Source organism: Ammospiza nelsoni, chromosome 5 (genome assembly GCF_027579445.1).
Source record: "Ammospiza nelsoni isolate bAmmNel1 chromosome 5, bAmmNel1.pri, whole genome shotgun sequence".
In the NCBI taxonomy this organism is placed as follows: Eukaryota; Metazoa; Chordata; class Aves; order Passeriformes; family Passerellidae; genus Ammospiza; species Ammospiza nelsoni.
Window position 1 is genome coordinate 37,315,679 of NC_080637.1, and position 27,884 is coordinate 37,343,562.

Consider the following 27,884-nt stretch of genomic DNA (forward strand, 5'->3'; position numbering starts at 1 on the left):
TTCTTAAAATACAAGGTTTTATTCACACCCCTGTGGTAAACAATAACCCTAATATGATGACTAGGTTTCTTTTGTAGATCACTATGTCACATAAAATACAAAACCCATAGCATAAACAAGCTGACAGTTATGAATGTGATCTCATCAGGAAATTAAAACAAGTTATACTAGTCTTCTCAAGTAGTCAAATTCAAAATGCATCATCATCTCCGTTAGTACAAGTCACTGCCATTTCTATAACAAAGTAATGAAGGCACAGCTAGTGCAAGCAGACTTAAACCCATTCAGACTACTGGGCTGAAAAAATACTTTGGTTGGTTCTTCAGGAGAGAGTTTTCTCTAAACAAATATTGGTCTCAGTTAACAGTTCTGATCATCTTCACAGCTGCAGTCTAATAGCTACATGACAAAGACTTCACAAGAACCAAACTATGTAGCAATGAATTAACATTCATGCTTTAGGGCATTTACTGCATTCTACATATTGGCAGAAAATTATACTGTTAAAATGCTAGGTAGATTGAACCTACATTTTAAACTGGTTCTTAAGTGTTTGATTTCTTTTTTTAACAAATTGGTTACTTAATTCTACCAAGATACAAAACATAAGGCTGTAAGTAACTAATAGTTGTGTTTAGGCTATTACAGTGCAGGTAATCCTCAAGGCCACAGACACACTGCTTCACTGCTGCTTGCATTCTGCTGGGTTTTGATCCTTCTGTTGAAAAAAAAGGAAATACAGTTTAGAGAAACAGTATTTAAGAAGAACTATCAATATTGCTAAGCATGCTTTCTCAAGCTGCAATATTCTTCTAAAGTTCTTCCATCTTATTCCTTGCACTAATTGTCTAGCATTTGCAACACTACTGTCATTGGATGCAGCAATATCCACACTGCATTTATTCTGGCTTTGTTGGCACATCAGGATACAATCCAGAATAAAAACCTGTTCAGAACTAAGTGTGGTGAAGTACTCTAAAAGACACTGTAACTGGAAAAAGGAGAAGAGTGAGGTGCAGTAACAAACAACCAAGCTCAGAAGAAGCATGCAGACCCTCTTCACAGTTTGAGACAAAAGAAATTTCCTATGGGTGGTAACAAGAGCACGGCCTTATGCCAGAAGACACTGTACAGCAATGCAATGAAATGCCAAATCACAGTTCCTAATGCCCTGGAAGCATCTTTTGCAATAAATTCCAGTTTAAAAATTCTAACATGGAAAACTTCTGTTCGTGAAACAGGCAGCCATTAATATGTCACAGTAATATGGGAATTCAAGAAAGTTTTTGGGAGGGGCAGAGTTCAGTTGCAGTTTTTACTCCATCACCTTCCTTGGTCTGGATAGCTATTCTAGGAGCACAGTGCTTCAATAAATTCAGCTGGCTTACAGCCTGAGATCAGCTGGTACACCACTATAACACTACTCCTATCTCCAGCCTTTGAGCAGCTCTCTGAGCCTAGTCTAGCCCTTTCTCAGTTTTGTTTCATGGAGAAAAGCAATCTGAAATGGTGGAAATAAGTCCAACTTGCAGCTGTTTCATTTGGATTTCAAAACTTTCTTGACTAGGAACCAATCTGAATACACTATAGCAGATCAAACATCACCAAGATGGCTGCACATTTTGATCACAAGTTTGTACCCTGCCTTTCTATGTACAAAGCTAATAAGATTACTGTAATTTTCTCAACAATACTTTGATAGCAGCTCAAGCCATTCCTACTGAAAAACACTAATTTGAAATGACAAGCCCTTTTAACAGCAGGCATTTTGGAGCACTTCAGACTTCATGACTGCAACTTTCACCTGCCACATCAGATGCTTTCATGTGGCCAGAGGCTCCTTTCTCTCAGCTATCAAAAAGCTATAAATTGAGTGGCTCACAATTGTTTTTCCAGCCTGATTAATGATTTTTCCCTTCTCATGGAATCAGAAAGCTTCCAGTTGCTCTTGGCTGTTCACATTTTAGGACTTGGCTGTAGATGCATTGCTGAACCTTGACTTCTGCTACCTCAAACAATGAAAGATTTGCCATTGACCTAACATGAAAGTGCGTATTTTGTATTCTGCTGGGAAAACCTGTGCCAGAGCCAGCTTGTAGCAAGTCCCCAAAAACTGAAGCCGGATGACACAATTCTCTCCATGTCCTTACAACCATTTTGCAATGTTCATTAGGCAGCAAATTGGTGCAAGACAAGTTTATAGAAAACCAAGCCTGACTAACCTCAATGCTCAAAGCCAAAAGTTACTTTTACAAAATGACTCCTGGAGAAAGAACTTTTGGTTTCTCTACCAATTCTATTCTGTCAGAATTAGGCCCGAAACAGCCTCAAAACAAAACATGCTCACCCATAGGAACTATTGGTTAAATACTTAATCTAAAATCAAGATTCAACATACATAAAATTTTAAATGTCTCTATGCGTACACAAACTTTAAACATTCATTTTAATTCCTTACTTTTGGTTCATAATCAGGATCATTTTCTTCATCTGCTTCTTCTTCTCCCTCCTGAAAAAAAACACTTAATATTTCTCTAGCTTAACCACATTCAGCTTCTGGAGCCATTTTCATGAAAATTAAGATTAAACTGTACTCAGAAATACATCCATTACCACTTTATGTTATACATATTGTATTAGTTTATCCTCCAATAATGTGTATCTTTTGAAATCAGTGGCAGCTTAATTTTTAAGATACCTTGAACGTTGTCTTAGCTTGGTTTGTGTTTTTTGTTGCTGTTGTCTTGCTGGTTGTCTGTTTTGTTTTTTGGGTTTTTTTAAATTATTCATCTGAGAGCCACCAAACAGTATGCTCTATCTTATTTCAGAAGTAATTCTTAGCGTCCACAGCACTCAAAAACTAAAGGAAGTCTTATTCTAGATAACAAACTACAACACGTAAACTATTTGAATCAGGGGCATCTGTCATCTTACCTCATCATCTGCCTCTTCACCTTCTTCATCATACTAGAAAAGAAAATAAATAGTTTTGATAATACCATAAATGCAGCTATCTATAGCTCAAGTAGATGCCAGAGACCACTCCATATTGTGATCTTAAGAGAATCATACAATGGTTTGGGGTGGACGGGGCCTTGAGGGTCATCAGCTCTAACCACCCTGCCATGGGCAGGGAAACCTTCCACTAGACCAGGTTGCTCAGAGTCTCATCCAACCTAATCTTAATCTAGTCTCTTTTAATTTGAACCAAGAAGCTCCTGTGTCTGTCAGATTTAAAAACACTTTTTGCATCAGCATGAGCAATGTTCGACTTCCCCCGGTGAGCTCCGGCAGAGCAGACTGTCCCCGTTCCATGCAGCCCGGGAGGAGCTGATTACCCTGCGGTACCACTGGGGGACAGCAGGGGACAGCGGAGCCCAAAGCAGCCCGTCCTGTCAGTATGTCAGTACCTCCCTCCTCCACAGCCCGAGCCAAGCCTTTGCAACGAGGGACAACAGTTTAGATTCTAAACATTTATTTTTAAGATGGCATATATCTAAGCCATCTTAACAGTCAAACCGTCCTTGTTTAGCCAAGGCAGCAACAGAAAAAATCTTTTATACCTGTATAAAGTTCTGAGGTCTCACGTTTTGACCATTTCAAGCTTAGCTCTTTTAAAACACTTAAGCTTTTGCAGAATTTGCTTTGATTATTTTGGCATGCTTTGAATGTGCTTATCCAGCTTTTTTTCTTAAAGTAAGAGAGTACTTTTGAAAGGACGAGACTTGAAAACTTCATAGCCCAATGTCACTGTAAGCACAAAGAACAGGCTTAGCCTCTAGAAAAAGTCTCATTTGTTCTCTGGCAGTTCATTACAGTTCCACAAAGTATTGGGTACACTTCTCTAGGAATGCCTTAAATACAAAATGCTACTATGACATCCTCTAGATGATCAGCTTCTACCACTGCTTTTGCCAAAAAACTCTGCAGTCACTACTTCAAAGAAGAATTATTTTTATACTGCTCTTCCTCAACAATCTAGGAAGGTCTGCTGCAACTAACATCCCATTCTAAAGATACCAATGTAAGAAATTACCCAAGCATGAAACAGCATTATTTGAAGATTTTTAGTGTTCTGCATGAATATTATACTTACATCATCATCATCATCTTCAATAGCTTCTCCAGTGAAGTACAGTACTGACCGGGGCACTATACGTTCACGCAAGAAGTGACCTATTTCAAAGTCTGCAGCAAGGATTGCCTCGGAATCATCATCCTGCAGAAAACAGTATTATTTTCTAAACTATAAGATGGTAACTACTTTTGATACATACACACAAGTTACATGGTTTTGATGTGGTCAGATTTACACAGATCCCATTACTGATTTTTTTGTTCCAGGAGCTGCTTTAGAGAACTAAACCTGAGGAGCCAAGCTCGACACTCTGAACAGCCCACCTACATTATACAGGGAGGAGCTGCTGCTTCAGAAAGCCTAATTATATACCATTCTGGAGTTTCTTTTATTCCAAGTATAAAGATTATTTAATATCTCCCATAGACTTTCAGTTCATATGCACAATACTCTTAAATAAGTGAACAATAGCCAGGTAAGCCTATCACAATAAAGATTTTACAACCTACTTCTGATTCCTACAGTGTATCCCCTTGATTCCCATTAGACAAAGCCACTACTGAAGCACTTGAACACTTAAAAACGCTCTCTGATCCAATCTGAAGCTTTCACTCCTCTTGTTTTCATACCAAGTGTTCTGCTGTCTCCCATCTGAGCAATTACTTTTTGTTTTTCTAAATGTTATGAACATACAGTTTTGGTGTCCATGCCAACTAGAGTTCTAACAGCATGCCTCTGGAAGCTTTAATTTCGTATTTCTCACTCAAACTGCATAATATATTCCCTACTGTTAAGTATTTTTGGTAGTTTTTCTCGTTACAAAAATGATGGGTTATTACCACAGTGAGCACACAGAAAAGCAGGCTCTTGCAGTTTTCTGTTCCTGTTTTATTACTTTCAAGAGTTAACAGCTTGAGAAATTATTAACAGAATAAAACACAAACTGGATACATTCAGCCATTAGATAAAATCATCCAAAGAACACCTAAAGGGAGAAACTTACACCACCCATTAGATCAAAGACTAATAACGTAGATCACTACATTTCTACAACTGTTAACAATCCACAAGGTAGCTTTCAGGAAACATAAGCTATTAAAGTTGACTAAACTAAACTCTACCATCCAACTCAAACATTCCTCCTGAAAAAGAAAACTGAAATACATACTAGTCTTCATAAATAGTCTCAGTTAAAGACAGAAGCAGTTAAAGCTGAGGCTGTTTAACAAATTTTAAAATTCCATAAACACGCCATCATTATTTTTTTAAATAAGCCAACTTACCAGATCTCCACTTTCAGGAACTGTAGGAAAAAAAAAAAGCAGAAGTGAGTGAGATACATTCTACATCTAAAGTTAATACATGTAGCATTAACTAGTGTTATATTACTAGTGTTTAGTTTACCTTCAGGAGGACTGAAGAAGTTGAAGAAAGAGTCATTGGAAACAGTTTTTGTAACTGTCCTGACTGTTCCACGGCCCTTATGTTTTTGCTTCTTCTTAATGGTTTTCAAAGTAACATTCTTTCCTTTTTTCCAGTCTATTTGGCAACTAAAGAGTAAAAAAAAAGCCAAATTACAGGGAAAAAACCCACAACCACCTGCAGCTTAATACCATTCCCCTTGTTACGAGTATCTACTGAGACTATCACAACTGCAAGAGATAGAGGGAAGAAAGAATATTAAGTTAGTATTTATTTAGTCCTATCTTTTCATTAGTTTATCGGTTGAGAACGAGAGTAACAGGCTAATATTTTAGGATTATTTCCATCCAGAATTTTTTCCTTCTCCACTCAATCTCTGAAATGCTAATTTTCATTAGCTACCAAATAGTGCCTAGTTTTCTATCAACAGCTAGTACTGCACCAATTTTAGAGCCTCCCATCCATTGTAAAGCAATGTCATATTTGGGCATATTAGTAATATGCCAAAGTTCACCACATCCATCATTATAACCAGTAAGTCCCTAAAACAATGCATCAAACAAGCATGTAGGTTTTGGCTGATTTTGAGTTGTTTGTGGGGGTTTTGTCATCTTGTGTTATATTCATTTGTTTGGGTTTTGGTTTTTTTAACTCTATTCTGCTTACAGAGCAAAATCATGCCTACAGGCTTCCCTAACAGTCAAAGCATTCTGGTGACAAGTAAATGAAAAGTCACATCAGTGAAAGTAACTGCATTTGCAGAAGTTTCTGGATTAGATTCTTTTACAGACTCAAAGGAATTCAGTGAGTTGCTTTGGGACAAGAAGGGGCCATCCTAGCTACAAGAGAAAACAAGGACTAGGAGTTAATAATTTTTATAGAAGCAGTGGCAACTCACACCAAACCCTGTCAAGATTCATGATTTGCCAATCAGTCCAAACTGGGGAAGACAAAACAGTTTAATCAAAGCTACCCAAGCATTTAAAATTAAATCTTACAGGACTTAGGAAAATATGTTAAGTGACTGGGAAATAAAGAGGCAAAAAGTCAGTATGAGCAACTGGAGATTAATTTTAGAGCAAAACCAACACTGACTATGCAGTGATAGTCTGTAACTCAGTTGTTATCACTCAGAAGAACAGTCAGAACACTGTGGAGACATGAACACAAAAGTTACTGAACAGGCCCAAGTGTACTCATAAGAATAGTTATGTACAACATAGTTTTCTCTCATCCCTCTGTTCACAAAAAAGGGAAACGTAGCAGAAAAAATTACTTAACTAATTTAAAACAGGAGATTTCACTAAGAAAGCAGTGTGACAGCTTTTTAAAAAGAGTAACCTGGAATTATGAGGACTATTCTCCATTTCTCAAATAGACAGAAATTCAAAGGCAAACATTCAACGCTTATAAAACAAAATGGATAACTGCAATATAAAAAATAAATCTGATATAAATTCCCCAAAATGCAGCATGTCAGAAATACAAAAGTATTTATAAAAGCAATCAAATTCTAGCAAAAGGTATACAGGCCTACTAAAAGATACTAAAAGATTTCAATTCCCCTTTAGCGACTGCAGAACAGTAGTTCTAAACAAATATTGACTATATTTTTATTTATATGCTTATATAATATATATGCTTATAAATTACGCAATACAAATAATGTTTTTCTATATTGTATTGAAGTTATTGGTAACAACAAAAAACCTCATATCAAACCTAGCTGTTCCCAAGTTACTAGGGGAAGTATCTTTTCCAGCATCTCCCCAAGATGCTGTAAAACTCTACAGCTGGATAATGCTAAGGACAAAGCTGCTATATTGCTTGCCTTAATAGTATCTATTAGCACTTACCCTGTACAACCCATGATTTCTGGTCCGTCAAAGGAAAAGGGATCAGAATCATCTGGCTCTGACCTCATTCTATACGTCTTTGTCAACACTTCATTTGTGAAGTAGTCGTTTGGTTCAAAGTGAAATTCTAATGTGAAACTCTTAAAAAGAATTGCAGAACAGTAACTTTAATTATTTACAAACACCTTTAAATTCTTAACACCTAAATCCAAGCAGTACACATGCAACAGAATACACCTTTCTCCAATACACGCATAACTTATTCTAGAATTTGCCACCCAAGTTGTACAAAGATCTTAAAATCTTTTCATTTACTTGATCTTGCACTTTCTAGTTATTGTACTGCTGGCAGTAATGACAGATCTCCCAGCACACAGATTTCCTGCTACTAACGTATAGGGAGAATTTCCAAATTTAAAAATATTTTAACTTAGAAAATGGTCTGATTTCTGCCAGGGAAATATATGAAATTACAGCAGTTACACAAAAAGTACCCAAAGGTATCAAAATGCAATGGTGAAACCTAAATTATCAGCTGTTAAGGCAAATCTCATCAGAAGCTGAAGGCTAAATTCAGTATACACTCATTCACAGGGTGATGCAAGATTAGCACTAGACCTTGTACTGCTTTCTCAGAAGCAGCAGCTGTATATTTTCTCATGATTTCCACAAGACAATTGGCTATCACAGACCATGTTGCTAAAATACAAATAATTCTTAAGATAACATAAAAGTAATCTTGTTTAATAAGTCAAACTAACCATAGGTTGTCCAACTTCTGAAAATTTCACTTTTATATCTTTTAAGTATTTCAGGATAGGTTCATCATGTTCCTGTAGAGAAAACACAGTGTATTTAATTTTCATAACATTCAATTACACACAGATTTAAGGCCTCACAGAGATAAAAAGCCATGTTTAGAACAAGTTTGACTTAAAAAAAAAAAACCTTGTAACAACACTGAAATACTTCCATGAACATGACCAGCAGATGGCAACAATGGCTGTTACAGAGTCCCCAGTACAGTACACAACCAAAACCCACGCTAACACCACATACAATTTTTAGTCCTGTCTAACACACTTGTCACACACACTTCTATAAACACCAAAAATTCCTTAGTATCGTAGAATAGGTTCAAGAAATAAAACAGCAGGGAGGTATTTCAGTACTCTGTACTCTCACTTGAAAAGTTAACAGAGATGACATCCAAGTAACAGTTCCATAGCAATAGCTCTCCAACAGACATATAGAGTATCAAAGTGTTTCCACTGCTTTCTTAAAGACACTTGGATTAATTACCAATGCAACTTTAAACAAAGCTAGACCACTGCCTACCTGAACCATATCACTGAGTAAGTCCACATTCTTGAATACTGTCAGCCAAAACTCAGGGATTCCTTTAGGGTCTTCTTTTTCTTCATCTTTTTTTTCTTCTTCAAGCTTAGCTTTCTCTTTCATCTCATCCTTGATAAAATAAAAATATTTGGTTTCCTTAATTTTAAGAGGTTCATCATAAGGTTCATCAGTTCTTTGTTGATATCAGTGTCATGTGGATGTTTAAGCAACCATTAAGAATTAGCATCATTACTAATAGCAAATAATCATTACAAACCTCTTGTTTCATGCTAAAGCTTGAGACATTGATGAGAACTAATTAAGATACTCACTGAAATTTCTTCGTCAGCATCTGCTTTCCATTCACATTCCTCTTCTGTAGGTTCATAAATGGCATTGATGATTTCACTTCGCTGGAAGATTAAACCAAGAATAGTTTTTCATTTCCTAGTCATTGCAATCAGCAATGCCCTAACCAATAAATTCCTAATCCTAAATTACACAATTAGTAATACATTAACTATCTACCTTTTCTTATGGCTCTAGAAGATTGATTCAGCAGTTAGGAGGTTTACAACACACTAAAATAAACACCAAAGTCCCAGAAAAGTTACAGTATCATCTGACATTTGCTCAATTAAAATGAGGTTTGATATACTGAAGTCATTTTGGTAACTATGGAACAGACTTAACTTTTCACTCTCTCAATCTTAGTTATATTCACTTCAATGGCAAAATTGTATCAATTGAATTGAAGGCACACATATGAGACCAAAGTAATTTGGAACATGAGTAAGTGTTCTGGTTTTTATAATCCCTTGCTGTATTTTAGATGAAGCTTTAAAGTACAAATCAGAGTAGCACTAAAATACCTTGTCAAATAAGGGCTGATAGAGTGCAGCATACTTTCTTTCCAGCTCATGAACTTCCTCATAGAACTTTGCTTCTATCTGTGCACACTGAACTTGAAGATTCTTGAGAGCATTCACACGTCTTTTAACAACTTTAGGCAAGCTGAAAAATTCAGTGACAGAACTGTTACCAACACTGCATTTTAAGGACATATTGATCTCTCCTTAGCCAGACCCCTTGCAAGTTAACCAACTTGTACCACAACACATTTTACACTCTGTTTTAAGATTTAGAAAGTTTAAATCAAAGCTGCAACCACTTTCACCAATGACATTGAAATCCTTAGCACAAACTCTTGAACTGAGGCTCAACCACAGTTAAAACCAGAGTATTCCAGACACCTGGGTAAATCATGAGAGAAATTTGTGCAATAAATCTTCCTTCTAAAAACAAGTTCTACATTATTAATGAGTTACAAAGTAAAATCACAGTATTGAGTACAACTAAGAAAGGTCTCACCATTAATTTGTTTGGTTTCATGAAAAAGTTCAAGACAGTTATTTTTCGCTTAGATATTTACTCTTCAAAATTTGCTGCTTTGTTTCACTGACTGCAGCAGCTAATAGCACTGTCTTTAAACACACTGTCTGACCCAAAGTGAGCCAGAACTGGTTTGCTAAATGAGACACTGCACTACAAATGTGCAAAAGGAAAGCAATTACTGCATGCCTCATAAATGCAGATCAACTACAGAAAATTTTGGCAAGAATTTAGAGCAAGTTTTGATACTGAGAAAACCACATGAAGTACTGCTAATAACATTGCTGTATCAGCTAATGCTTACAGTCTAAGCATAAAATTACTATGCTAGAGACACCAGGCCTCCAAGCTTCTGTCCAGTTTAAATAACTGATGTTTCATGACCAAGGCAAAGCTACAAAAGAGATTCCAAGGATCAGGAAAGTATGCTAACAAGTGTGCCATACTGTAACTGCAGAGGAAAACATCAGCTACTAAATGCTAAATATTAGCATTCTTCATGAAACTTCAAATAAAATCTCTTCAATTCTGAGATGCACTGCAAACAGACTATATCAGTTTTTCTGCTATCTGAGCAGATAAAACTACATAAACAGTGGTTTATGACCATAAACCATAGATAACACTGTTCAGAAAACATTTTAAAAGAACCATTTTAACACTCTGCTCATACTAAACCAATGTTGTACCTTTCTACATATCCTGCAGATGTTCCTACCAGACCATCAAGTCTTTCCTGAAGGGCTGCAAGAATCTGAGGATTTTGCATCATCTGCACAGTCAACTGCCGAGCTGAATTAAAAAAGAAGATTAAGTAAGCACAAAGTGCATCTTCTGGCACCAATCTTGAAAGAAAGAATTGTGCATAAAGAAAATTAGACAAGCAAGAATTACAGATGCAGAAGAACTGTTTAAAACTGTGTGAAGCCTCCCTAATACCAAAATACGTTTCTGATTTATAAAATCTGATTTATGTATAGGATTTCTAGAGTATAATTTCCACTCTGATTCTCATCTAAAATAACTGGGAAATCACTGAAAATACACATTATTCATCTCTAGGCTCCTGTGGGACACCTGAATACTTACCATTTAATTACTGTAGGCCATTTAATTACTTCAGCTAATTAGCGCTCCCCAAAATTTTGCAATCCAGTTTTGAAAACACTTCTTTCGATAGATTAGCGAAGTATACCATCTTGAGCAAAATGTTCTATTTCAATGTTATTATTCTGCTTGGGCAAACTTGAAACATGGCACTATCAGCAGTCCAAGTAATTTTATTGCAGAGATTATTAGTTATTTCTCTTTTGGCTAATTGCTCTTTAGATTCCATCTGTGCCCCCACACTTCAAATACAAAGCATGATTAAGACTGTTCAGCACTGACAAAACAAGTATTCTGATACGTGCTTACGTTATTTGTTGAGGGGGGAATAAAAAAGAATTTATTAATTTCAAGAGTGGTAACACTAAGCATGATTTGTTCTGTTCACTGTCAACTCAACAGGAAATTATTAGCAACTAATCAAAAGTAAGAGATACACATACACACATATGCACACATTAATTTTTTATACTCAAAACTTCATGTTTTAAGTTTTTAAATAATCCTGTTACATATCCACAATAATCCTGTCTTTTCCAATTATACAGGTGGCTGGCACTGCATGAACCTGGTATTAAACATGACTACAATGAGTAACTGCAACTAATAAAAATCACTCAATTTGAAAGAAAAAGTCCTTGCTTCAGAACTTAAACACAATTGTCCATCTGAAATTGTTTTACCACTTCCTATTTTTTTTGCAGTAAAAACTTTTTAACACACTAACTAGAAAGCACATACGCTTAGAAGTTTAGAAACTCTTCATTTCAACATTACCTTTGCTGTTGGCATCTTCACCAGTTTCTTCTTCTTCTACTTCTTCAACATCCTCCATATCCTGCTGATCAAGTTCTGACTGTTCTTTGCTATTAGAAATATTCAGTAACAAGTTCATTCAATCAAGTAGTTAATTTTATAATATACTCTAAGGAGCTTAAAAAGCTCAAACTAGAGGTTATGTTGGTAGAAACAAACTGTTGCATCTTTTGACCTTTGACAAGCGAGTCTTAATAGACAAACAAAACCAATTTTGTCTTCACAGAAGTTTCACACTTGACAATCCCAGAACAGTTTACAGAATTAGCAACTTTCCAGAATTACAAAGTTTCTTTCTATAAAAAACTCCATCTCCTGCTCTTATTAACCAGTCAAAGCCTCCTTCTGCTCCACATATCTTCCTTAAGAGTGGGTAGGATCACCTACATTATACTTTGAATGCCACAAAATAAGAGCACTCAAAGTATAGAAAGAACCCTACATGGAGTGAAACAATAGGAATGGGCAATATTATCTGGTTTTCCCCTCCAGAATTCCAACTAATATAGGAAGTTGACTCATGCCTTCTTCCACTTTCTTATTTACTTACAATTAAGATCACAAACCCATTTATCATGAGCAACATAAGCTTTTCTCCTCAGGTCTTGCCACAGTGCTCAAGGTCAGTGTGCAGACCCTGCCTATCCACTATCTGGAGAGCCCAGCCATGTCAAGTACAGCACAGGACACACTCAGAGCTGCAGTAAAATCATGGACAGATTTTACTTACTTGTCTACGTCTGCCATTCTGCAAGACTTCAAACACTAGGGAAAATAAAGAAAAAAAACATATTAGAACAGGAGCACTAGATTTCAGTTATAAACTCTATGGCCGCATGCCATAATACTAAAAGAAACAAAATCATGTCAGCTTTATGAAACGTGACAAATATATATTAGTCTGAAGCGTGGCACATCTCCCTTGCACATTTTGAGCTGTCAGTCTTTAAAACATACAGAGATTTTGAAAAACTTCATTCTGGTTTAGAACCTATAGATCTACTCACATAAACTGAAGTACCAAGTACCAGCAAAACACCATGTTGAGTTTCGGATTGTAGGACTGTTCTAATATCACTGACTGAAAATTAGTCCTAAGTATAAAATTGGAATATAACCTGAGAAAAACTGAAGCAAAAAGGGTGCTGGTAACTGTTTAATCATTTCCAGCATCTGATTGCAGACAGAACATACTTACAGCTAAACCAATTGGAGAATGAAGACGCCTTTTCGTGGCTTTACTTTTAATCCTAACTTTACAAAACCAATCCAAGTCATTCCTCAGAATAGCCACAATATTGCAACATTTTACAAAAAAAATTATGCCAGGTGCCAGGATAAAATTTTTTAACATGACCAATTCCCATGCTCAGAATGATCACAATTTTTTTAAATATCTTAGTGAAATCATAAACATATTCCATACACAGTAACTAGAAGCATTTAATATTGAGACTATTGCAAATCTTGCATACCATGAAGAACCCATGTTCTCAAATATATTATAAAATGAGTAACATTTTCTACCAGCAAAACAGTACTTGGGAGTATATTCTCCAAAAAGATCTTTCAGGTAACTTGAAGTCTAACACAATACTATGCACAAGAAAACACTGTCCTGTTATTACCAACTGCCAGTAATTCAGGAGGCTCCAACTACCAGGAATAATTTGCTGGCCCAGAAAGCAAGGAAACGAATGCTTTGGAGTCTCCATTTTACCTGCTCTCCTGTAAGCTAAACAAATTGAAATTTCCTTCAGAAATTTCAACTCCTTACAATGCATTCAAATGGGAATTTTAGCAAAGTGTTGCACGGATGTGTTCCAGAAAAAGAGAAAACTGCATTTGATCTACTGAAGTGTAACACAAAAACACAATCCCAGTAATTAACAGTCAATATGAAGAAACATCTTAGAATCTTCAGAAATAAACTCCCACATTTTATGTAAATATAATCTAAATATAGTTTTTCTGGTGCCATAAATACTTCCCAAGAATTACATGGAAATAAGGCATCTGATGTCCACCTCATTTAGGACCACAATTTCATAGCACCAAATAAAGATCTAGAATGTAATAATAAAGATTCAATTCCTTAATATCCAGAAAAACTAGAGAACCAAAGCCATCTATTTCAAAAAAATAATACAGTATTTGCTAATAAATAGGATGGGAGCACTGCAATAAATCAAAGAAAATCTAACAATTCAGTAAGAAGAATTACAGCAATATTCTTGACTCATTTTATTCAGATCACATTTGCTTGTCTTGCGATTTCAGTTTTACCCATGTAACAATTCCCTGCAACAATTCAAAAGACTCTCCTTTGAATATCATTCTCAAAGATAGCATACACTGAAGACCTACAGAAACAACATACTACAATTACAACTCTCATATACAGGGCCCTGTTTTACTTGAGCAATGTAGCAATTAGCATTATTTTTGATGTACACAATATTGCATCCATGAAAAATATACTACTTTTTCCTTACACACTTCCTCTTAACTTGTTTTTAATGCATTTCAAGAAGACTGATAGTATTGCTGTGCAAAAGAGCACAAGATGCACAGCTCACCTGCCTCTCATACATTTTTCTGCAAATCCAACATAGTGATGCTCCTTGCAGAGACCAGCAATTCCTTTCTCTGTTCTCCCTATCAAAAAACACTTTAATTTCCATAACACAGGAGGTAGTTCTTTTAACAAACAAGAGACCAGTGGCAGCACAAACCCTGTGGTCTCTCCAAGTCAATGGGCTAGATCAAACAGCAGCTGAAACACCTCAGAGGTTTTCTGAAAGAGACCAACTTCCACAGTTCATTTAAACATTTTTTCCCAAATGAATACAAGAGTGGCTATAAACAAATGATGCCTAAAAACTTTAAGAAGCATCCATCCCACCTCCAACAAGGGCCATTAGCCAATACATTGGAAAAAAGCCAATACATTGGAAAAAATTCATGGTAAGAATTCTCCCAGAAACACTTGTAGCTTTCAATTACGTTCAGCAAAAACACACTGGATCAGAAGTGCAGGTATTTGACAACGTCATAACAAATTTTTATTTCAGAAACTAGTCCTCATTTTCCCTAGAACCAGCAGGTAAGCTGAAGATATCACTCAAGTTTCTCAGGTGCAATATTCAGCTCAGAGACCAGTTCAATGATTTTTCTACACTATGCAACTGTGTAGCAGAGAAAGTTTCACCAGCAGTCTCCTGTTACTGAATTCCTCACTGGGCCCTTATTTTCAACCTCTGAACAGCTACTTGTCATCACAAACTTTCCTCCATCCTCTCACTGTTCATCCTCTTTCCAAGATCATTTCTGACCGTGCTAAAGGCATTCATCTTGCTACAGCACCCTGTGGGACTCCAGCATGTGCCTCTCTCCTCATTGCAATGGGCAGTTATCACCCTCTGCTTCCTGACTCTTAAAACAATCCCTGCAAGCACTGTATGGTTTCAAATTATGGCCCAGTTTACTCAGAGAGTTTGAATAACATTCTTCAAAGACTTTTTTGAAATTAAAATAGACTGTATCAAGCAGCTGTCAGCTTCAGAGCCTCCCTCCAGTGCATTTCTCTCTCTCATCCAATTTTTCCTATTCTCCTTGCAGCAGTCTTTTTCATGTCCCATCCTTTAATCTTCCCTCCAGTTTTTACACAACTCAGTATCAGAATGTACACAGTTGGAAGAGTTCTTCTGCAAACTGAGGAGATACTAGTGTCTGTCATGACAATTATCTGCCAGCTCTAGACAACTGTTCTTGAGTAAGGAGACTACAAGGCACTGCCAAGAAAACTATGCTGGCAGACATTTAGGCTAATCTGTGCAACCCACTAGCATGGAAGAGATGTAGTTGCACCACATTTTGTTTACTGTCATTTACTTAACCATAAGTTTCTCTGCAAACACAGCTCAACTGGCTAAAAAAACCCAAACAGAAACAAAAACACTGCAAAAAAGCACTGAGAAAACACATTCCTTGAGAGCAAACAACCTCCACTATCTCTGAGCAGCGCCCAGCTCAAGGTCCTGGTCTAGTCTTCAGAGTTCCAAATACACTACATACCACAATCAATAAAATTTTAATAGATCACTGCAGTATTTATTTTGCAGGATCTCCCCAGCAATAAATATTGAAATATAGAACTCCTATCAATCCACTTGCCATAAGACACAGTTCATTCATAGGTGTATTTACTTTCATAAACAGCAGCTACACCTTGGCATGTGAGCAACATAACCACTAACATCACTCCCTGAAGTAGTGCCAGGGAGATATCAGCTCACCAGTTGTCACTGCAGGATTATAACAAACCTGGATACACCTGGTGTGTTACTTCAAGCCTCAGTGTCTAGGTAACTGTTTTGGACTAAGATACTGCTTGGAATATAGGAGTCCTGACTGCATGAAGAGGCTTATGAGCACAGGTAAAGAGTAGTCTACACCCCTGCATAAAGCCAGCATGCAAAAAACCTTAAAAATATAAATATACACCTTAGTAAAATATTTTACTTCCCTCTTACTTGAACAGCTACAGCCACTAACTGTTTGAATGCAGTAGATGCATTAGCATCAAATACAGAGGCACCCACTGGCTTTACTTACAATGTTTTGCTGCTCATTGTAAAAATATGCAGAAGAAAAGCAACAGTTATCTTTTCAGGGCTTGAAAGAGAATGCGTAGGAAGTTCATGCTACAAAAAGAAAGCAAAAGTACAGAAAAGCAAGGTACAGTGCAAATTTCCTATAGGTTTAAATTAAAAATCTCTTTCATACAGGTACCTTAAGCTTGCCTGCCATCACAAGAAAGCACATTCTTTATCAAAATCAAAAGGTTGGAAGACTTAATCCAGCACTAGCTTATCCACTGTTTTGAGTGTATCCTCCAGAACTACTAAAAATTAGCAAAACTCCCCTAAAATTTAAAACTTATCAAAACTGTGTGACAATTTGTTATTTTCATTAGGCTTAAAGGACACAGTCTTGTTAAACTGCCATTTTTTTTTACAAAATGGAGTTTGATACAAGCAGAATGTTCACATGTTCATCCTCAAGTAAGTCATTAGTGAGCTTTCAGTTTTCAAGGGTTTTCGTTTCTTCACTGAGTGATTTTGCATAAGTGAAGACAGAAATACAAACTCCAAGTGTTCAGTGCTTCCTAATCTTTCCTTTATCCACACAGAAACTAGCCTAAGTTTGCAGAGGCACCAGCCATGTTACAGCTAGGACAGAGGCTTTGGTGAGAAGCCTTTCCTAGTTCAGATCAGCTTTACATGTCCCAAGTAAGCACAGGCTATTAGATTACCCGGACATCCGCCCGCCCTCAGGAAGGCAGGTCACAGCGAGGTGAACTACAAGTCAGCTGAGGCAGCAAGACATTCCTGAGACACAGCTCCTCCAGCAAAACATCGGCATTTCTGCACAAGCCCCAGGGCTGCCAGGCTGACAACACATCTCAGCTGTTCAGCAGCTCTGAGCATACCACACCACAAACAGAACCCACAGCCTCCCCTTTCAGCAAACACATCTTCCCCTTCTCCAGACAAACTGCTCACACAGGAGGACAGCTAGTTGTATTAAAAAAAATCATCAGGATTAAGTCTGGTAAACTATTTGCAATGTGTGCAGAAACCAAAGGTGCCAGACAAATGACATCATACCAGCCAAGTTCAACTCTCACTAAAGACTGGGAAACTCAAGAGCAATATATCCACTAGAAGTTACTTCTAACTGATGCTCTTGCCTAGAATTCCAGGACTTGGAATTCTTAGCTTGTAAGATTTCTCCTTACATCATCATCAATAAATACAGGAAACAAAAATTAAAATATTGTAGAGATCAATTAGAAAACACTCTTTGACTGCACATGGCCAAAACAATTGTCTGGGGTATTTTGCTCAAAATCTCTAACACAAGTTTGTAACTTTAAAGAGCTCAGATGCTCTGCATAGTGATCTTAAAGGTCTTTTCCAACCTAAACAATTCTGTGAGAACTGAGTGACTGTTTAAAAAGTGCACAGTACATGGTATAGAGTTTCACACTTCAAATGCCTTGGGACTACAACCCAAAAAATGCATCACTCATTCCAAAACTGTTAGTAGAAGCTATGGTAGCAATCATGGGATAGGGAAATCATTATGAGAGAAGATCATACAGTTCAATAGTAACTAGGAGAAAATTTAGCTCTTCTACACAAAGAAGCAATGGAATAATGTATCAGGTTAAAAATGTCATTTTAAAAGGGAATAAAGCAGAAGACCGGGTGTTTCCTTTATACCTATGAGATCAAATTCATGCATCCATTACCACTAGCATGAAAACTGGTCATGAAACTAAGGGATATTGTACCTGTTACTATCCTGAGGGGAGACCTATCACTCCCTGCTACAACCCAAAAGCAGGGTGTAGCTGGGTGGGGAGTAGTCTCTTCCCCAATGTTAACAAACAGGATGAGAGGAAATGGCCTCAAGTTATGCCAGGGCTTGTTTAGATGAGATATTAGGAAAACTTTCTTCACTGAAAAGGTTGTCAGGCACTGCAACAAGCAGCCTAGGGAAGTGGTGCAATCACCATCCCTGGAAGCGCTCAAAAGATGTGTTGATGTGGCACTTGGGGACACAGCTAATCAGTGAACACAGCAGGGTTGGGTTAACAGCTGGACTCAGTCTTAGAGGAGAGGCCTTTTTCAACCTAAACAATTCCATGTTTCTATGATTAACACAGCAGATAAACATGTTAAACAGATAAACACATTATCATTCATCTTAAGGAAACATGTTAAACAGATAAACACATTATCATTCATCTCAAGGAAAAAATATGGCTTCTTAGGAAAGCTGAAGGTCCAAAAGAAAATCAATCTCAATCAAATGAGCAGGGTAGTGCAGTGCTAGAACATCAACATATCACATCTGTGTAATGAAAGACTTTATCAGCCACTGAACTCTCCAGAGACAATTCCTTTATTAGTGCCACAAAGTTATTCTGTTAACAAAAGATTTCTAACTGTTAATGTAGGAACAAAAATTAACCAAATTTATTTAAATTTGCAAATCTAGAATAGATAATTAAAATTTTCTGCCCAAATATAAGCACAGAACAAGGGAGTATGATCTAATAAAGAACACAATACTAATATAAAAGCTATAAAGTTCTGCATAAAGAGACTAAGGAGTTAAAGGTCAGTGGAAGCAAGGAACCCAGGTGCCTCAATATAGTAACAAGAAGGTGACACTGGACTCTTGCAGTAATGCAAATCCCATCATTTTGACACAACTTATTGTGCTAGCACCAACTCATCCACTATGTGCCAAAAACTACGTGCCAAAAACTATGTGCCATATACAGTTAACAGCAGACATGCTAACTGGCATGGAGATGTATAGGAATCTTTAGCAGAAGCTGAAGTATGTAGTCCTGACAAAGCGGAAAAGCCCAAGAAATTCAGACAAGAAGCGGCGTCTCACATAGCTACAAGAACAACTTGTAGCTATGCCCGTGAGCTTAAATATCCGAGATGGGAAGCACTCATATCATCGTGTGAGAGATACATTCCTTTCATAAAGGGAACAGCCAGTTTCTCTTCTGAATGATCTTCAAGTCAGAGAAAGTAAACCCTGCTGGAAAAGTGTATTGTAGTTCTTCCTCAGCTATGCATACTCCCTTCCTTCCATCAATGTCTGAATGACAGTAAAGTTAAAAACTGTTGAAAGCATTTCTTTGTACTGTGTTAGACCTTCAGTTACCGAGTATCAGCAGGGTCAAGAGACAGAGGCTGTCACAGGCAAGTACCTTTTATAACTCATGAAAAGGGTTAGGCAAGTTTGAAGTTACTGTGACACTGTACTGATACATCTGGCTTATGATAATGTGGAAAAATCCAGATTCTGACTGTAGAGAACAAATAAACATGCTAAAAACATTAGAATGCTGAACCAAGTAACACAACACAACTGAAACTGCTCTTTCCCCTTCAAGTGGTATTATTTTGCACTCCCTAGTAACTCCTGAGGTAAAGGCATCAACTTCATTTGCCAATGCAACTATTTCATTAGTCCTTGCAGGCCTCTGCACAATACATGTATGCATGTTACAGCATGAAAACACATTTTCCACATTTCAACTGAGAAGTGCTCTACACTTGTATGAGAATGCCAGTTGATGGGAAAAAAGTCAAATTCTGCAAAACAAAGCAAAGGGATCATATACAAAAGTAATAATATTACTCAGCTATTAGTAACCTCAGGATTTGTTTTCATTCATGTAGAACCCCACTGTAAGCTTTCCCCTGAACTAATTTTTCTATCAGGAAATGAGGATTCAATCAACAAATACTGAACTCCTCTCTCTGTAGTATTTTTACTGCATTTTAGATAGTGCCTGTTTACTCTTTCAGCAGAAAAGAGCCTCCATACCAAGAAGGAGATGGACTACCAAATTACAAATTAAAATCAGAACTAAACTACATCTGCATGCTTGTCTATGCTACTGACCTGAGCTCCGTGATCATGTTCTAAAAATAGGGTAATTAGTACACAATGTTGCCTTTGTTCTGAATGCCAAGATTCTGCAGCAGAAAACCTAACAAATTGTTTCTACTTAGAACAATCTTTCATTATTAGGTAAGTAACAAGTTTAAATACAAACCTGGAAAAATTAACAAGGATCTTTACTTTTTTTTAAAACAAACTACTTACTATAGGTTTTTATGGTTTTACTTTCCATCACGGATAATGGGAAGAACTGCAGCCATCCTAGAGGGTTGAAATCAAAGTCTTTGTGTATAAAGAAATATTTGAAATTTCCTATGACAGTATTTCCCAACACAGTTCATGTTTTCAGGTATTCAGTTTGTTAAAAAGTGGCAAAGTAATAAAAAAAAATTGTCTTTAAACAAAGTTCTTCAGGTAGCAGGGTGCACTGTAATAGCTTAATGAAAATCAAACTTGTGCGTGCCACAACATCAAACAATGGGAAAGAGCATTAATTGGCTGCCTAGATGGCCACATAATCAAACACAACCATATTGGCAATTACATTGCTATCTGCAAAACTCACACGCTGCAGCATTCAAGTTTTTATCCAATTTGACTTCAAAAACATCTAAGCATCCTTCTGTGAAAAGAAAGTTATAAAATACTGAAAAAAATGTACACGCTTCAGAAGTGTGCTTTTTGCTAGAACATCTGATGAATGCAATTTTAAATTCATTCACTAATCAAGAAGCCACTGAAATTCCTAAATGTATTTAGCAACTTCTTTGTTAGCTTCTGTTTAGTATTTTTCCTATGGAAGCCAGGCCACTACTAGACTACCAACTTCAAAGTACACAGTTTTCAACTAACAAGTTAGTGTGCACTAAAAAAGAACACAATCAGAACTTTAACACATTTTGGAGGCTATTGGGATGAGATGTTACAATTGGCAGTAGAGACTCAACAGAGGAATGCCCATGGTTATGGTTTCAGCCAGTCACTTTCAAATGAATACAGGTGCCATTTAAAAAGCAATTGCAAACATGTGGTAGGGCTACGGAAAACTTGAATCATGGAACTTGAGCGCTGTTTACAAAGTTATCTTCAGAAATACTCTCTTGTGAATTTCACTCAATCTTGCCTTCAGCAGCAATACGGAGGTATGTGGTACCTCCAAAACACTGAAGATGGTGGTTAAAGAATCAAGAGGCTGTGTCATGAATATCTCCCCAGCTCAAACATAGCAAGCATGCATCTGATAAAGCCACCCTGCACACACAAGAAACAGCATAAAGCACTATACCAGTTGATACTTGCATTCAAAGATGAGTTCTTTCCAAAACTGTAGTATCATGATTTAACTACTGCTTAAAAGGGTGAGTCAAGTGAGGCAAAATAAATAGTATTTAAATCTAAAAGAACAAATAAAAAGATGCAATTCCAACTGCTTTAGAATTCAAAAGATCAAAAACCTACTATGTAAAGACATATATAATGACATGCAGTCCACTGAAGACTTCTTCTCAACATGCAAAAGTGGCAAGATCTGAAATGAATCCATGGTGACTAAAACACACAATTACAAAATATGATCACCCTGCACTTCAGTAATGTATCCTTAATGAAAATACTGTATCCACTGCTCAACACGGAAGAGAGGAACTAGCTCAGTTAAGGGCCTAGCAACATAAATACCTGAGCAACAGAAGCTGTTCACATTTTGTATTAATAGCATTTGAGTGAAGAGCAACAAGAAATGACAAAAATACGTACATTAACAAGAAGTTCAAAAAGAACTGATTCAAACTTGGTTTCATTATGAACAACTTTTTTTCATGTACCCTCCCTGTGTTCCTCAACTTGACTTTTCAATGTCTATCAGGTTTAACAAGGGCCTGAACTAAACCAAAACTTTCCCTCGTGGGCAAGTCATCCCACAACAAATCTGAAAGAACTGCTTCTCTCTTCTTTGAAACACTGCATATTAAACAATAACTAAATAAAGTAGTGGATTGAACCAATTGTAGTGCAGATGGTCAGAAAAGATAACATTTATGTTTCTATCCTGGGTCTTAAAAGTCTAGGGATTTGTCCATTCCAGATTTCAAGCACCCACTTTGCCAAACCTCATAACCACAATCTCCAACACTCAGTTAATTCTAGTATCTCTCATGTTTTGGGTGAAGGTTTCCTCATTGCTTGTTTGTTATTTGGTAGTGGCAGTTTTTAAAAGAATAAACATAAACCCATCAATTGAATGCTTCAAAGATATAGGTACATCCAAAACCCAGCTTTTGTATCTAAAATTGGCTTTCATTGAACATAAAAATCTACCAAGGAGCAACTGGTAGTACTTTCTTCTATAGTTGTCAATGACAAGGTGAAACAGTAGATGTGCAAACTGTCTATTCATTGTGGCAAGTTAAGATTTAAACTGAGACATCACCATTGCAAGTCATGTCTGTGCAGATGTACATTTAAGCACATAGCCCCCAAATGCATCATATTTTCCAGTACTAAAAATTTAAACAGCTTTCTATCTAGGAAAGACCTGCAGCTTAACCTTTGACAAGTAGTTAGGATGCAGATAATGTCTTCATTTAAGCAGATGATGCAAATTCATTTAAAATATTAATCTTTCAGGAAGTTCATATCTTTAAATATTTATATTTTTAAGTAATTCTGGAGTATCAAAGGTAAATCAGAAAACTTTTTTAATTGACTGCAACTGAAGATTTAATCTGCAATATGTCAAGTCTTCCTGAAAACTTAAGGTCAAAAGTTATGGCTAAATACACAAGTATATCAATAATTAGGATTTTTACTTCTACATTAACTTTGCTGATTCAGAAAATAATATAATAATTTAGTGTAGGAAGCCCTCAAAGCCCTCACACGTTGCTTCTAAATAGTTTAATTTTTCAGAAGGTCATCAAATGAATCCCCAAGCAACTTCTGTGATGCCTTCCAGGCATGTCTGGTTTTCTAGACAAATACATTATGACACCAGACCTACTCTCCAGATTAACAATGTTGGGTGATGAGGAAATGCACTAACCTCTGAGCTGAGTGAGAATCAGCTAGATTGAATTAGCTCTAATTATAATCACTTCTGAATGCCAAGTAATTTACAAATGAAAACTGACCTATAAGTATTAAACCCCTCATCACAACCCCTCCTTGGATTAAACACGTACTAAGAAGTTCCACTCTGTTATTTACTAGCCACCTCCCTAAGGAGAAGCTCAAAGCAATGCAGTTGCCCAGAGCAGTTGAGAAGACTCCTCAGCTGTACTAAAATAAAACCAGATTAAAAAGCCTTGCTTCTGTTTGCAAAGTTCTGACTTCTGTGTAAATGGCTATTTGTACCTCACAAATACCAAAGCACTCCCAGCTCATGGAAAATCCCAGAGCTTAAGTTGCACTGAATGTATAGGGATGCAGAAAAACAAACAGGCATTGAAAGAACACCTGCATCTCCATTTTCTGTAACCTGTCCAATTCCTGCAGTTTCCTTTAGAATCAGATCCTTAGTTAGAGATGTGCCATGTTTGCAGCTGTTTCACAAGAACCTCAATATGAACTGCATTACAACTACATTAGCAAAAAGGTGAAGAGACATGTTCATAATACCTGATGTTCTACTGGAATAAACTGGCTTCCACCAAAGGATAGAACAAAAATTCAAAATAGAAGATTCTTGTCTTATTTCCCGCCCTAAAATTTTTCACTATTGAAATTAATATCCTCAAGTTATTTTACTCCCTGAAGGAATACAATTTCTGCCATGATGACTCAAGCTCTTCTTGTTACCATTGTTTTAACTTTTAGGAGCCTAGTGAATAAAGAGGTTTTTATCAAATGTACAGGGTAAGCCAAAGTTTCCTCATAGATGTGGAGTTCTCTATTAGAGGACACGGCCTCAGCCTGGAAGATCCAGGTCTCACTCAGGGTTGTGAAAACCCTGTTAACCGAGGTTTATAACACCATGCCCACACCACCTTGGTTTCAGTTTCGCTTGTGCACACATGCTCAAAGCTAAGGAAAAAACCACACCACCCCTTTCCAGGGTGTTTAGTAAGCATAACAAGTCCCCCAGCTGCTTCCAGGAATAGTTTCTGAGTGAGGCAGGGGATAGATGATGCACCAGGATGGTGGGAGCACTGCTGTGTAGATGTAAACAGGCAGAGCTGCAGCAGATCGGGCACTTTGAAACACTGGGCTGGCAGCACAGATGCAGCACAGAACTTCTGCATGCTCCCAACATTCACTCCCTAGTCTGTCCAAGGCAGAGAAAGACCAGGAGCTCTGAAAAGCACCAATCTACCACCTGTGCACAGGACGAACATTCCAGCCTCAGAAACCAAGAGTACACGACATCCAAGACTTGTCACAAAGCACAGAAAAAGTGGAGGGCAGTAACACTGCTAACATGTATCACTCTCACGGGACACACACAAGCTCAGGTGTCAGTGGCCTGTTCTAAGCCCTTCTATCAATGTTTCAGGTACTCAAAGCCTGAGCGGCCTTAACTTTTGTCTGGTACAGAAGCATCCAAGTCACTTAGATTTCCATGTATGTATATTTTAAATGCTATGTTCCTCTAAGGATTAGTATAGTTTCTGGATTTGCAAGAGACTGGAAACCACTCAGGTTGCTTCAATCAAAGTACAGTGATTCTCTCATTCTTTAAAGAGTATCACTGTAAAATGGGCTCAGCAGGAAGGCTGCTAAAAAGCTACCAAAATGTTTGTCAAAAACTACCTTCAGCAGTTCACAGCCTTAGGCCTTAACTCTTCCCTCAAGTTTCATTTCATGACTGTAATTAAAATTATCAGGCACTATCTCCTGCCTGATTAATGTAGCATCTACCAGCAGATGTTAAAATCCCAAGACGTGCTGAGCAAAGGAGAGTATTTGTCATACCTTGCAGACACTGTGCCCACTTCTCTTACCCTCCACAAGTGAGGTAGAACATGAAATGCTCTCACTAGAGTGAGATACACTCAAAGTGTATCTCAACAAGACTTCAAACATATACCTAACTGCAGAGCTTGGAGATAAAATGTGGAAGGTGCTGCTGCGTTATTACTATCTCAGTTGCTTCAAAAAGGATTTGCGTTTTTTTCTGCAAGCAGACGATGTCGGTTTTTCAGCCAATATGAAAGTCTCACAAGTATTGATAGTGTAAGGCCCCTAAACATTCAATATGGAATACAGTATGTTTTATACATCTAAATGAATGCTGAACACAAGATAGTAGATCCACTTGTAATTACTAAATCCTCCAGGTAGTGTCTCAGCCTTCCTTGGGGACACTATTCAGGGTGATACCAGCTAACAGGCGCCCGGAGAAGCGACATGTTGAGCTCCCGGACACCACAGTACCCCGAGGCAGGGAGCAGCCCGTCCGCTGGCTGAATCTCTGGGTCCCCCTGCCAGCAGCAGAGCACAGCACACCCCGCCGCGGCTCCGCTCGGAGCGGGAACGAGGCGCGGGAGGCGGCACAAGGCCACGGCGCGCTGCCATCGCCGCTCCGCTCCGCCATGTGCGCACTCACCGCGCGGGGCCCCGCGCCGCTCCGGCACCGAGCCCCTCCCGCGCCCTCCCCGCGCCCGGCCGGACGCTCACCCGCTCCTCCCCGCGCCGCTTTCCGGCCCCGCCGCCCTCCCGGTCCCCGGCCGCGCCGGGCGCGGCCCCGCTCGGGCGCCCACGTGTTGCGGGGCCGACCCGCCTCCCCCCAGCGCCGGCCACGCCACGGGCCCCGGCCTAGCGCGGCCCGGGCGCTCCGCGGGGCGCAGCGGAGGGACGCGCGGGAGGCGGCGGGCAGCGCTGCTCGCTGCGGGCCCGGGGGGCGAGCAGCGGCGTGGCCGCCCCGCGGGCCGGTACCCGGTGTGGCACGGGCACCGCCGGCCCCCCGCGTCCCGCCAGCCCAGGGGCCCCGCTAGGCCGGGCCGGCATCCACGGCCTCCCCGCGAGAGAGCGGGGGGCCCAGCGCCCCCCGGGCGCCCCCCGTGCCCCCCAGCCCGGGGCGGCGGCGGCAGCCGCGCTCCGGCGGTACCTGCGCGGCCGGCGGGCGGCGGTGACTCAGGAGCAGCGAGGCGGAGGCGCCGCGCGGCCGGCGGTGAAAGGACCCGCGCTCCCGCCGCTCGCGCTCATATAGAATTAACGTCACCACGTAACCCCCCTCCCCCGCCGCCCGCGTCTCATGGCAACGCGTGCGCGCGCCCTCGCGCCGCCCGCCCGCCCCGGGAGCGCGCGCCGGCCGTTGGCCCAGGGCCGTTGGGCCCGAGCGGCGGCGCGCGCGGAGCCGCCCGCGCTGGCACCCCCGGGCACGCGCCCGTGCCACCTCCCCCGGGCACGCGCCCGTGCCACCCCCCGGACGCGCGCCCGCTCACGTACCGGCCGCCCGCGGGCCCGGGGGAATGGGGGAACGGGCCCCTCGCCGCCGGCCAAGCCGCCCGGTGCTGCCCCGGCAGGAGCGGGGCGAGGGCGGAGCCGCCCGCCGGTCAGGGTGCGACGTACCCCCAGTGCTTCGGTGCTGCCCTAAGCCTGGACTCGGGGGGCTCCTGAAGGCACCTGAGCATAAATAGAAGTTAGTCGGGCAGGTAAACTGCATTCACAGAGGCCGCAGGTGCCACAAAACCACAGTCAGTGCTAGCTTACCTTGAAAAACCAAGCTGGGCACCGCGGTGGTTCAGCAGTTTCGACCGTTTTTGCCTTGGCTGGGATGAACGGCCAAAGGCAGCAACAGCTCCAACCCTCCTATTTTGCCTTGCCAGAGACTTGGTTTCCTGCAAGTGCCTGTCATGCCTGACTTTGAGCTCCAAACAATGCCATTCCTAAAACGGATTCCTTTCTAGAGTTTCACTCCCATGCCCATGGTCTTGAGTAATAGCATGGAGCACGCTTGGAGAAGACATCTGTGATCTACACTAAATGTAAATGTCTTTGAGACTTTCAGCTCCCCTTGGCTGGAAGGAGCCAGTGATTCCAAATACAATCAGGTGGGATGGCCAGACACAGGGTGTGATGGCATTAGAGCTGTTTGCTGAGGATATACTGCCAAATACCTAATGTGTGTTCTTTGGAATTTACCAAATTCTTCCATCTACTTGTCAAAGCAATCTGCAGCCTGAATGTATCTATTTAAATAATGAAAATGACAACAGAAAGAAAAAAAAAAAGTAGTGGATCTGCCAAGTATCTGCAACACTTTCTATATTAAGAACAAGGAAACTATAAAGGATTCTATTCCGTATGGTCCCACACCAGCTTTGTTCCGGTGTTTGGCAGTAAAATCTCAGCCCCAAAAAGCAGATGTCTTTGTGGCAAATAAATCCCATCTGCAAGACAGAAGTTTATGGAGAGAACTTAAGGATGTCCTC

General features: G+C 39.3%; 1 protein-coding gene across 2 annotated transcripts; it reads right to left on the reverse strand.

Moving 5' to 3' along the window:
• On the reverse strand, positions 1 to 26,916 carry NAP1L1 (nucleosome assembly protein 1 like 1). Of its 2 annotated transcripts, none has more exons than XM_059473368.1 (15): positions 26,899 to 26,916; positions 12,740 to 12,774; positions 11,971 to 12,059; positions 10,776 to 10,878; positions 9,567 to 9,708; positions 9,027 to 9,107; positions 8,695 to 8,823; positions 8,118 to 8,189; positions 7,357 to 7,496; positions 5,483 to 5,628; positions 5,362 to 5,381; positions 4,097 to 4,219; positions 2,935 to 2,967; positions 2,459 to 2,509; positions 1 to 718 (listed from the first exon to the last, which is right to left on the reverse strand). In XM_059473368.1, exons 2-15 carry the CDS (start codon positions 12,754 to 12,756, stop codon positions 683 to 685), a joined length of 1,182 nt encoding a protein of 393 aa, XP_059329351.1. In that variant the 5' UTR covers positions 12,757 to 12,774; positions 26,899 to 26,916; the 3' UTR covers positions 1 to 682. The 2 variants fall into 2 exon arrangements, with proteins under 2 accessions (XP_059329351.1, XP_059329350.1); XM_059473367.1 differs by lacking the exon at positions 26,899 to 26,916 and adding an exon at positions 26,558 to 26,700.
• Positions 26,917 to 27,884: the final 968 nt, after the last annotated feature.

What these genes read in the sequence shown, in the direction of transcription:
- NAP1L1 (XM_059473368.1), bottom strand. An exon ending in CAGAAGTTGGACAACCTATG is followed by an intron (nt 7,497 to 8,117) that starts GTTAGTTTGACT and finishes ATTCTTTTTAAG; the next exon opens with AGTTTCACATTAGAATTTCA. An exon ending in TTCCTGAAAGTGGAGATCTG is followed by an intron (nt 4,220 to 5,361) that starts GTAAGTTGGCTT and finishes TGTTTTCTGCAG; the next exon opens with GATGATGATTCCGAGGCAAT.